The following is a 13,159-nucleotide window of genomic DNA, read 5'->3' as shown; positions in this document are numbered from 1 at the left end:
TGTGTACCTACTTCTGGCAGTTTTTTGGATTTGACCCTTTGCTGCCTGACATGACCTCTGCCTGATCTCCATAGTGACCCTTCGCTGCCTGCCAGACTGTCACAAACTACAGTACCCCATGGGTCAGCAGTCACTTAAACAGAGACTTCTCTGAGAGGTAGAAGCCTGGTAGTTCCCCTGCAGCAAAGTCCAGATCCAAGTGTAGGGGTTAAATGGTTAGGAGTAGCCCCACAATAAATCTGTTCAAGTGACACAGTGGGTCCACACTGGCTGCTTAACATGAACTTACATGCCAGCAAATATGATTCCCCCATGTGGGCTCCTGCCACACCTCCTATGTCTATACTCACGTTTCTGCCCTGGTCAGATGTCCTCCTCTTTCAACTAGTCTTTCAATGCAACACCCAAATTAGACAGAAGTGTGCCCTTTCTGAATATCCTATTGATGACCTCTCCGGGTGACAGGTGCTTTTTTTTTAAGTGTCTGGATCTGCGTTTCCTGTGTTTTGGCTGGAGGCATTTCTCCTTTTCTGGTTACATCTTCTTATCGTCTAGTAAATATGACACACCTTGTCACTTATTATTGCTGGGAAGAAATTCAATCCATCATATACGTGCAAGGAAAGAAAAGGACTTAGCCATATAGATTACTATGTATTATTTACCAAGAGGGAACTGTCTAGCCTGCAAATCTGTATCACTTTGATAAAAATACAAAAAAAGAACTAACTTCCCAGTCTCATCTTAAAACACAAATGTAAAGAATATTTTCTCAAAGGATGCGTGAAACGTATTAAATGATGGGTCCAAAAGCAAGATACCTCTGATAATTGATGGGTGCAGAGTTTTTAAACTTGACAAATGTTCTTCAGTGCGTTGCATGTTTGACAAGAAAATGATAGGATTGGTGTTGATTGCAGGATTTATATAATATTCCGGTAATAGATGGTCTCTTGTTCAGCAAAATGCACATTTAATAGGTCTTAAACATCGTGACTCAAATGCATTTAGAATTTTTTTTAATAACTTTTACATAAAGGGGAAGATTATAATTCACTCGTCAAGGTCATTAAATCCCTTAGGGAACTATGTCACTGACATTCCTGCTAATGTGGAGTATCTGCCAATCATGGGAATTTTAGATCCTTTTCATTTTCACCACTTTTCCAAGGTTTGGAATTTGAGGTCATATTACAGATTGTCATTAATGGAAATGCTGTACTTGTTACATTATCTTGTTTGCTTATTTCCTGAGACAGTGAGGAGGTCACAGGCTTGGGCTACTTTCACACTCGCGTTTGGTGCGGATCCGGCATGGATCTGCACAGACGGATCCGCACCGATAATACAACAGCATGCATCTATTCAAAACTGATCCGTTTGTGTTATCTTTAACATTGGCCAAACGGATCCATCTTGAACACCATTAAAAGTCAATGGGGGGGGGGGGGGGGGGGCCGTTTAGCATTGTGTCAGTGAAAACGGATCCGTCCCCATTGACTTACATTGTGTGTCAGGATGGATCCGTTTGCCTCTGCATCGTCAGGCTGCAAGCAGAGTTTTGGTGTCTGCCTCCAAAGCAGAATGGAGACGGATTGGAGGCCAACTGATGCATTCTGAGTGGATCCTTATCTATTTAGAATGCATTAGGGCAAAACTGATCTGTTTTGGACCGTTTATGAGAGCCCTGAACGGATCTCACAAACGGAAAGCCAAAACACCAGTCTGAAAGTAGCCTTAGCTAGAAGCTCCTAGACCCCAGTGCAAGATCTGTTAACAAGGCCCCCATCAACCATGTTCCTTTTACAATATTGATGACCCCTTATGTAGCAAGTATTTTGGATCATGTAAGGTGCCAGGGCTTGGGTGTACTTGCTACCCCTGAGCCCCTTATTGGTACACCCTCGAGGGGAAACTTTATTTAATATTGTTTTCTTCTTGGAAGCTCGACTTGTGTTTTGACCTTGATCTTGACTGTGTTACCATTCAACAGATTCTCGACAGGTCCCACCCTTTTTGTTTGTCATATTTTCCATTCTCTTTTAGCCTACAATCTTTGTCTATCCTCAGATGCTTGATATTGACACACATACTGAAATGTTCACACAATTCTGGGAAGTGTGAGATAGTGATTCATATTCTAAGGCAGAAGATATAGAAAGAGGAGCTCTTGCACTGATTTCTGACTAGAACGTAGAGTGAGTTTTTCTTTCAGTGAAATTGGAGCATGTGACAATAGAAAGAGAGAGATACAATAAAAAATAAAAAAGCCTAGAGACTGTTATACATCAATTTTCAGGGCAATTGGAGCACAGGGATTGCAATGCTATCTTTTGCAATTTTAGAGTTGTTACCTATAAAAAAATGTTAAATGTCTGCTTTCCTTTGTAGGCTCACGTCTTCGCCAAGAAGATTTCCCGCCTCGTATTGTGGAACATCCGTCAGATCTTATAGTCTCAAAAGGTGAACCTGCGACACTAAACTGTAAGGCAGAAGGCCGTCCAGCTCCATCAATTGAGTGGTATAAAGGAGGTGAAAGGGTGGAAACTGATAAAGATGACCCACGCTCTCATCGAATGTTACTGCCGACTGGATCTCTATTTTTTTTACGCATTGTCCATGGACGCAAAAGCAGACCGGATGAAGGGGTCTATGTCTGTGTTGCACGGAATTACTTGGGAGAAGCAGTCAGCCACAATGCGTCTCTTGAAGTAGCCAGTAAGTGAATATATATGAGTTTTCAGTTCCTTCAAGACTTTATTTTTTATTGATCACTCTTATCTAAATTCTTTCTGTGTAGGATGGTGACTTTTTAGGCTGGAGATGGGGAAAAAAGGTTCTCATTTTTATTGACAAATTGAAAATGCAATTTTCCTGTGCCCGTTGTATGTCATACGATGCTAAAGGAAAGTGAATATTACTCATAATAAAGAGTTTTACAGAACCATTTTTAATTGGCTTAAAACAGGAATATTATTAAGTACATATATTGGGTTGCCACCTTATTAATTTAAAGTTGGAGATATAAGCATAAGAACAAAGTTATGTGAATTGTAATACAAAGTGTGCAGGGATGTGGTCTATCGTAAACCCTCTCCAAAAAAGAAAAGGTCTCCACAACCTTTCCCTAAACCCTTTAGCCAGAAGGCCCCACAAGTGTCAACAACTAATGGCAACCCATTGATAAATTTTGAAGAGAGTCTGACACCATGATTTTGGACCAATGCCTACAGTAAAGGCTGATTCTGCAGGCGATTGTCGGGAAGAAAGCAATTGCCTGCTCGCTAGCGGAGTAGACTGCTGCTACAGTATTACATGCAGCGATCACCTCCATAGCATGTGAACGCTCATTAGCGATGATTGGCCCAACAATCACCTGGTGTAAAACAGGCTTTATACATGAGTATTACATGAGATATGAAGCCCAGATCACTGTTTTTCATCTTCCTACTGCCTCTTGGTTCTCCGCTGTCAACGCTCAGAGCTGCATTGAAATACATTGTCAGGACTGCTGTGCATGTACATGAGTCTTTTCCATTATGTTACAACAGTGCAGCAGTCTGAACTGTGTATTTCAGTGCAGCTTTAAGTGCTGACGGGGGAACTGGGGGAAGTAGAAAAAAAAAAAAAAAAAAAAAAAAAAATATATATATATATATATATTTTTTTTTTTACGTTATCTGCAGTACTACTCATGTATTACTGTAGGTAATAGTCCAAAGTCGGGGTGACCGACTCTCTTTAAGGGGATCCGCTTGTGCTTAGTGTCGGCTGTGGCTGCCGCCTAAACATCCCCCAGGGCTCTGTGCACACATAGAATAGTTGAGTAGTAATTTTGCTCAAATGCCTGAGAAGATTTGTTTGTAGATATTAACTACATACCCAGTTATCTTTAAGACTAGGGAAGGAATAAACTTGTGCAGCTGGTCTGAAGAAACAGGATGCAACGTGTATACAATTGTATGATGTAAATCCACCAAGAATGTTACAAAATTTCCATTGTCTTCCAGAGGGAGGGGGGGGGGAGGTGGACTTTTGCCGTAGTGGTCAATTCCCAAGCTCAATGCCACTATCCTCTACTGAGTTCATGACAGATGTTGGGTCCTAATATGCCATACAAGTTTCTATTGAACCCTAGCCTTAGGAAGACTCCAGTTCTAATCATGTCCTCTAAGGGTACTTTCACACTAGCGTTTTTGTTTTCCGGTATTGAGTTCCATCCTAGGGGCTCAATACAGGAATAAAAACTGATCAGTTTTATCCTAATGCATTCTGAATGGAGAGCATTCCATTAAGGATGCATCAGTTCAGTCCCTCTTCTGTTTTTTGGCCGGAGAAAATACCGCAGCATGCTGCAGTTTTCTCTCCGGCCAAAAATCCTGAACACATGCCAAATCCAGCATTAATTTCCATTGAAATGCATTAAAGCCAGATCCGGCCCCAAGTGTTCCAGAAAACGGATTCGGTTTTGCGGACTGCGCATGCGCAGACCTTTTAAAAATTATTTAAAAAATTAAATACCGGATCCGTTTTTCCGGCTGATAACCGGAAAGACTGATCCGGTATTGCAATGCATTTGTGAGACTTATCCGCATCCGGATCTGTCTCACAAATGCATCCGTTTGCGTCCAGATTTCCGGAACTGCCTGCCAAAATCCCCTGCCGCAAGTGTGAAAGTACCCTAACATTCATATGAACTACTTTCTATCCCTAGGGCCTTCTAGTTGAGAAGATATTTATCCACCAACACGCGTAGATTACTCTCTTTAGCTGCTGAGAGAAGTATGCCGGTAGAGAGCAGGTATTAAATAGTTGTTGATGGAAACAGTTTGTTAACCTTCACTGACACCTATTGCATTACTAATTTGAAAGTACCTTCAGCTTAAGGGAGGTCACCAATTCACCAGGGATGAAGATATGTTGATCCTACACAGAGTAATGTGACAGTAACATTACAGGATCTTGAAAGTTACAGAAAAACCATAGGAAATTTTCATGTGTGATCACAACTCTCACAGCTACTTCACCTTGAGGTTGAGTGGTCAGAGAAGGCTTGACTTTGCTGATCATCTGGGAATAGGAAAGCTCCTCAGTGTCTGTAAAACTTTCCATCCACCCTTTCACTGTAATCTTATCAGGATGGCTTGGAACAGAAGCCATTTACACATTTAGAAACTGTCAAGTGAATTTAATAGGTTGATATAATAACTATGACTTTCTCACGAGCCAAGCCAAACTGGACTATTGGCATAATCCACAAATGCAAAAGCTGGACTCGGTCCTTAATTCATGAAATGGTGTATATATTTTATATCTTAAATAAGCAAGACAGTAGTTTTCTAGATTATTATTTTTTTTTTTAATTTAGTTCTTTCCAAGCGTGATTTATGTTACATAATCAGACTACAAAAACACCAGTAGATGAGAACATTAAATTGAAACTTGAACTGATTATGTTCTCAAATTAGCAGTGGTGTGTCGTTACACTGATAGAGGGGTCTGTGTGTGTCTTAGCCGGCCGACAATGTTATTCTTGGGTTTATTATATCAATAACTCTTTAGGGTTGTTATCTGTGTTACGACATAAAACATATTTCACTGCATTCATTGCTAGGGCCTAAACAGAAGAATATCTGTGATTTAATAGTTAAGCGTACACTTAATAGTTTATAGTGGCGAAATGCCCTGACCGCTTGGCCTTAATTTCTGTGGTCAGTATTTGAACTTTTATGCTTTTGTCTTTTTAGAGAATTTGAGTTTTATGGCTGGTGAATTACACTGTGTGGTTTTCCAGACACATTTATTTTTTACAATGGCATAAGAAAACAAAATAACACCTAATGCTGCCGCCTCCCAGGTCCCTACCGGTCTTTGTTCACCCAGCTCCCATCATTTTGACTTATGATATGACCACTGAAGTCAATCACCACGGATGTCACTGCTGTTGCCAGTGATTGGTCATGATGGTCACGTCATGTTGACACATGATTAGCTAAAACAAAGGCCAGTGCAAGACCCAGGAAGTTTTGGCATGGGATTGACAGGGAATTAGTAAGGCACTTATTACTTAAAAATGTGTCTGGATGGCTCCTTCTAATAAACAAAGTAATTCAGTTTTTTATATAAAATAAAGGCTTGTTCTCAATAGGACAACCCCCTGTCTATATGCCTTAGAGTATATAGATGTCATAGAGGGGACTACTCCACAAAGGACCCCGCAAATGATTTGGTTTCTCATTTATTTGAATGGGATTCATGCAATACCACTGTTCTTCTATAGTGGTCACTGCAGGAGAAATGTGTGGACATCTACAACCTTTTTTGGCAATTACAGCTGGTCACAGGTGGGTTTCAACTGATGGAACCAGGACGATCATTTGGTTGTCAGCAGGTCCTCATTTAGAGGTTATTTTGTAGTATTGAGGTGAAACTTCCACCATACAAGACAAATCCAGTCTTGTTTGGACATCCATACATTTTTTTTTCATACATTTTACTGTTGGATTTTCAAATTTTTGGTGATCTCATGAGTTTAACTGCCAAGAAAACTATTATCTCATGCTTTTCCTGTTTTATTCAGACCAACTGGTCTAAAAATACTGCCATATTGTACCTGAAACTTATAATAAGGGTCCATTCACACTTCCACAAGTGTTTTGTGGATCCGCATATTGCGGACAAGAATAGGACATGTTCTATTTTTTTTCTGAGCCGCGCACCGGAAGTTCGGGGCTGCGGAACGGAAGTGCGGATGCAGACATCACACTGTGTACTGTCTGCATCTTTTCCGGCGCGAAAATGAATGGGTCCGCACCCATTCCGCATAATTGCGGAACGGATCCAGTCCAATCATACGAACGTCTGAATGGAGCCTAATAGATTTGCAGTTGAGATGGATCTGGTAGGGGAAGATCGCCCCACATCATAGTAATACAGTTATCTATTGTGTTTCTGTTCTACATGCAGGGTCCTCCATAGACTATTTCTAATTTATCTATTTAGCCTTTCAATAAATGTCTACATTTTTCAAATATTGTTGAAACTCTTGTCCCAGTCATAATTTAATAACCTCACATTCAACATGCCTTTTACATTCCATAATCTCCTCTAGATTTACATCCACTAAGGTTATTTTTTAGTTACGGAAGATATAAGAAACATGAAGAACGTAAGGTTGGAGAGAAACATAAATTAAGTGCATCAAGACCCAGAAATAATATAATTTAAGTCCGAATGTGCTGCTGTTTGCCGTAATAAATCATTTTTAGAGCACGTCCAGATCCTTTCAATAAAACCTGATTAAAGCTCTTTTTCAGGTCCCAGAAATCTTGAATGACTAACATATGTACATAGAGTCATATTATTTCACATATAAATTGTTTATGAAGGTGGACGAGTGATGCAGACTAGAACAAGTCAAGGACTTGCCCCGACAATCACTTTGCCTACATTTTTAGACAAGAAAGTAAAAAAGAAGCAATAGCTCATATAAAAGCTCAATGATGTAAGAGCAATTTAAATGTCACTTACTATGAATAACCTGTTTCTTCAAAGTGCGTATTCTGGTTGTGCAGACAATTACATATAGTTAGAGAGATTGTATTGTGGATTTTTTTTTTTTTCAGGATGGATTTGTGTAAATGTATGTGAAGAAGCAGTCATTTTATTTTAGGAGCATCGAAGGCGTAAAATAGTATTAGTTATTTAAAGAGCAAATAAATGCACAAATAGGAAATGCAATGAAAAAGAAGAAAACACACTCGTCAGCATTGTAAGATTTGCGCTAACTTTATATTATTCTCTGTGCTAAATTTTGTGTAGCAGCTTCAGAGACCCCTGCACTGTACGTGCTTACATGTTCATACAGGCAGCCCTGTAGATGGGGATTTGTGCCATAAGCCCTTAGAGATCTACTCTATCTGTATGCACATTTTCAGGAAGGCAGCGTGTTAAAGAGCAGGAGGAGCTGAGCAGATTGATATATAGTAGAATGGGAAAACACTCAAATGGACTGATTTAATTATTACTTTTAGGTCTCTGCACTTTTTATGCTTAGGAGTCCAGTGGGCGGTTCTACTTCTTGATATTCATGCAGAGATAACTGTCAATCACTGAATAGGAGATCCCACTGGACTCTTAAGACCAGAAGGAGCAGAAATCTAAATGCATTAAATATGTTATACTGAATCTTTAGAAGGTTTTCGCATGAAAGACAATTATAGCATTTCCATTTTCGGGACTACCTATTGGCTAAAAAGGAGACCCCTGTTCCCCCATTTAGCTAGTGAGGCAGATTAAATTAACGAATGATTGCACATGGTGAAGAACCTTCTTGTATTATCTTAAAGGGGTTGTTCATCTTCTGGGAGTCTTTCAGCAGACCCCTCCCCCCCATTTGTGGCTAGACCTGTGGAGAGAAGCATACCTGCTCCCCGCCGCTAGACCTCGTACCCCTCACACCGCCGCTGCCACTGCTGCACTCTGTTCCCCCACTGTCAGCATCTGGTTTGAAGCTCCTGCAGCCAATGACTGGCCACAGCAGTGACCTGGCCCCCTTGCGTCGAGTGACTAATTGATGTGATGTAAGGTGAGCAGGCCACCATTGTGGCAGCAATCATTGGCTGCACCATTGTCACCACCATTGTTGACAGTGTGGGACTCAAGCGCTGCTATGGTGGCAGGGGAGCAAAAGAACTGGGACCCAGTGTCGCATAGCAGGTATTTATGCTTCCATGTGGAGGTCTGGCAGAAAGGCCTCATCAAATGACCAACCTCTTTAATACTGGAGAGCTGCTGCAAAGAACAGCTCTTAATCTGTGGGAGGTACATTTCCGAGGTGGTCCTAATTTCAGGGGGCAAAGTGCAAGAATTTAACTACAATTCAGGAAAAATTATAAGATGCCTATAACGTTCTAGCAGACCTGTCCTTGATAATCTAGTCATGGAGTAACTTTACTTCTTTTATTGGATCCATCAGAACTTGCTAGAATGTACTTGTATCATTTGTACAATTGAAATCAACATGAGCTGCATGGGCGTTTCTTCTACTTTTACCAAAGACTAATGACTTGACTGAGGCAAGAGACTCCATGATGTTCCTTCAAACACCATACACAGACTTCGTTGCATGTCTGTTAATAATATACTTTAACCCCCTCATATGAATATTTCATAAGTGGTAAGTTAGCATAGGTAAATAACATATTTCAGCTAGCTCATTCTGTTCTAGCAGAGATCTCTTCTACTTAACGTCATCAGTTAAGCTGCACACAGTCAGCATATGGAGGCTCCTTTCTCAATTTAAGCCGTTTTCTCCAGAGAAAGGAAAATTCCCCATTGACCTGCCAGGCATCTGCTGGTTTTCTTACCAGCAACACCACAAGGACGGATAATAATATCTTCCCCGTGATTAAAAGAATGGGATCTAAAGAAAGCCCTTGGCCTCTGTCTGATTAATCAGACTGCTCAGCGTACTTGGATTTCCAAACCTTCCAGTGAAACATTTTAGATTTGTTTTGTAGAGATTTCAAAAAATAAAATCTGCCATTTTCATTTAATGGGGCATTTGTAATGTTCCTTCATTATTAGCGTTCGCATAAATCAGTAGAATAATTTTGGTTGACATTGATCATGTGACCTTTATTTTAAGTAAGGCCTCATTCACACGGCCGTTGTTTTGGTCCGCATCCGAGCCGCAGTTTTTGCAGCTCGAATGCAGACCCATTCACTTCAATGGAGCCGAAAAGGTGCAGACAGCACTCCGTGTGCTCTCCACATCCATTGCTCCATTTCGTGGCCCCGCAAATAAGAATAACGTGTCCTATTCTTGTCCGTTTTGCGGACAAGAATAGGCAGTTATATCAATGGCTGTCCGTGCCGTTCCACAAATTGCGGAACGCACACGAACGCCATCCATGTTTTGCGGATCCGCAATGTGCGGACCGCAAAATGCACAACGGTCGTGTGCATGTAGCCTTAAGCTCATTTCCTTCTTAGAGTCCTTACATATAACATAATAGCCATGAAAGGCCCAGAATATTTTAGAAAAAAATAAATTCATGCCTCTTAATTCATCTGTCTAAGGCTGCTTTCATATTGGCGTTTTTAATTCCGCTATTGAGATCCGTCATAGGATCTTAATAGTGGAAGAAAATGCTTTAGTTTTGTCCCTATTCATTCTCAATGGGGACAAAACTGACCTGAACGAAAATGAATGCACCAAAATGCATTCCGTTCTGTTTGATTGCACTCCCATCGCGGACAGAATAACGCTGTAAGGCTCCATTCACGCGTCCGTGGTGTGTTGCGGACTCGCAATTTGCGGATCCGCAACACACCTGCCCGCCACCCCTATAGTAAAGGACAAGAATAGGACATGTTCTATCTTTTGCGGAGCTGCGGACCCTGAAGATCGGGGCCGCGCTCCGCAAATGCGGATGCGGACAGCACACTGTGTGCTGTCCGCATCCATTCCGTCCCCATAGAGAATGAATGGGTCCGCACCCGTTCTGCAAAATTGCGGAACGGATGTGGACCCATTTGCGGACGTGTAAATGGAGCCTAAGCAGCGTTTTTCTGTCCGTGATGTGATGCGGAGCAAAACAGATCAGTCCTGACCATAAAATGTAAGTTAATGGGGACTGCTCCGTTTTATCTGACACAATAGAAAACTGATCCGTCCCCCATTGACTTCCAATGGTGTTCATGACGGATCCGTCATGGCTATAGAAGACATAATACAACCGGATCCGTTCATGACGGATGCATGCAGTTATATTATGGTAACGGAAGCGTTTTTGCAGATACATGACGGATCTACAAAAAAACACTAATGTGAAAGTAGCCTAAAATGTTGTGCTTTTTGGATAAAATTGCCTGGTGCCCAACAATCCCTTCTTTAGCCAAGGGCTTCATAATAGTGGCATGACTTCCACGCTATCATTGGGGAATCTTAGATTTTTGGTTAAATTAGGTATTCCTGACTGGGATATATCAAATGTCCTGACTCCTGACATATTTTTATCATGTACTGTATCAGCATTAGATTCGCCCACAAGAGTACTAGAGAATCCTCCGGTGTGCGCAGACAATACCATAGTGGGCTCCAAAGGTGTAGGAGAAAGAAAAACATTTGGAGCTGCCTTTGATGCCAATCAGTTGCCACTAGGGTCTACTTCTTTGAATCAAAACCTGCTAGACTTTATTGATGATAACTGGGCTGGGTCTCGAGAATAATTTCCTCTTGTGGGCATAGGGAACCGAACTCCGACCCTGTACTTTATGAAGATACCCACACAACACTCAATTCTACTCAATCCTACTTAGTACTCAAGTTTAGGAATGAGCATTAAAGAGTCCTCAACCCCTTTTTATATTGGTGTTGTCGACAAACAGTTGATTTTGCCAGGGAAAGCAGTAGGTAGTCAGGCGTTTACCAAATGACAGATAAATGTAGTTGTTCATGGAGGCCATTCAGATGCATGGCTGTCCAAGTTATATATAGACATATGGACTGAGGTTGTCTTCATGAGATATGCGAAATTAAAGGAGTTGTCCAGGCATTTCAATAAAGAAAAAAAAAAAAAAACACTAAGCTAGAAAATAATAAAAGAAATCGCCTTACTGATCCTATGCTGTACCCCTTCCCTCCTGTCTCTCTATGCTGGCCTCCAGTGATGACATCCCAACTTAGTCATGTGATTACTGCAGCCAATCACTGGCCTCAACTGTGACCTCAGTGGTGTTAGCAGGTCTTTGCTACATCCAGTAATTGGCTGCAGTGGTCACATGTTCATCATCGCTGAAGAGACAAAGATACAAGATACAAAGAGCGGTGAGGTACCTGGGAAGTGATTAAATGAGCGTGGTTTGGTAAGGCGACTATTACCGGCATTACTTTTCTAATTTTTCTCTAGAATTCTCTGTGTTTTTTTTTTTTTTTAATCTTAGGTGGTAGGAGAACCCATTAAATATACATGGAATTAAAAGAGCTGTCTCTGGTTGAGCAATCCCTTCAAATTTATTGAACTAATAATTTTCTAATATATTCTAAGCATTTGCCCATTTTTGAGGGCAACTCAATTCAACACATTGGAAATCCAAGTACAAAAAAAAGACAGTAAAGGCGAAACGAGAATACAAGGAAAAACATGAACCCCTCCTACAGTTACCAATTACCAGACTCCTTTTCATCCATGTTGAGCCTTCGTCTCACCAACTGATTACCATGCTTACACCATTCTGCAGCACATACAATCACATGTCAGGCCCAGGAACAGACTGGGCCCAATGGGATCATATGCACTGAGCCATGAGACAGTCTTATTATCTCTTGGCTGGGAAAGTGAGCCTGTCACGAGCGGGCATCATTGTGGGTATGTGACCTGTATATACTAATTAAATGATGGATCGGAGGCAGAGACTTCATGCTCGCTCAGGCGTCAAAAGATTTGAAGCTTTGTTAAATTGAGGCTGCAGGTGCTTAATGACACCGTGTAGACAGGTCTCTGGAGGGTAAAGAGTATATTTTAATCACATAGAAAATATTATTGCAGTAGACTTAATTTGTCTCTCAACGACGCGCTCCTACAGTATATTTGTGTGGGTTTGTGTGAAATTAAAATGAATTGTCAGATATGTCAACAGTTTTACAGAAGCTGTGATCCTTGGGGGGGGAAATGTCCTACAGAAATGGTAATTCTGCCTTATGTTACAGGTCTAGCCAAAAATATAGAGTATTTCATTAGAATAGCTCATACCTTTTTAAGTGAGTTTGTTGCAATCTCCATTCTAGTCTGGTATTACTAGACCATGCAGCACCTTTAAATGGAAAGATATGGAGTATGTTCAGATACTGGAGGAGCTTTTCTGGCCCAAAAATACTTGGTTATCCAAATCATTACGACTATGTGAATGGTCGTAGGGCTTGCATGAATGTTCTACTGCGCCTTCGTATGACCCAAATTTCATCAGACGATAAGTATGGAGGCTTGTTCCCTGTCCAAACAGTCTCTGTGGTGTTTTGTAGGAACCCTGACACTGTAAAGTTTAATTTCCAGTCCATATGTGCAATTTGGATGAGTAGTGAGATTGTTTGAGGAACATCCCAGTCACCGTCACTTTTGAACCTAAAAGGTTGTCAACTTTTGAAGTGGGAATG

At 41.0% G+C, this 13,159-nt stretch overlaps 1 protein-coding gene across 4 annotated transcripts in view; it reads left to right on the top strand.

Moving 5' to 3' along the window:
• The window catches only part of ROBO1 (roundabout guidance receptor 1), a 345,972-nt gene that overhangs the window by 78,942 nt on the left and 253,871 nt on the right, over nt 1–13,159 (top strand). For all 4 annotated transcript variants that reach the window (XM_040423239.1, XM_040423237.1, XM_040423238.1 and 1 more), the window contains exon 2: nt 2,392–2,718. In XM_040423239.1, the coding sequence (XP_040279173.1) occupies nt 2,392–2,718 (327 nt within the window). The remainder of the gene's footprint in view (nt 1–2,391; nt 2,719–13,159) is intronic.

Source organism: Bufo bufo, chromosome 3 (assembly GCF_905171765.1).
Source record: "Bufo bufo chromosome 3, aBufBuf1.1, whole genome shotgun sequence".
Taxonomy (NCBI): domain Eukaryota; kingdom Metazoa; phylum Chordata; class Amphibia; order Anura; family Bufonidae; genus Bufo; species Bufo bufo.
The sequence above is the reverse complement of the archived record's forward strand: the minus strand, read 5'-3'. Positions and strand labels throughout refer to the sequence as shown.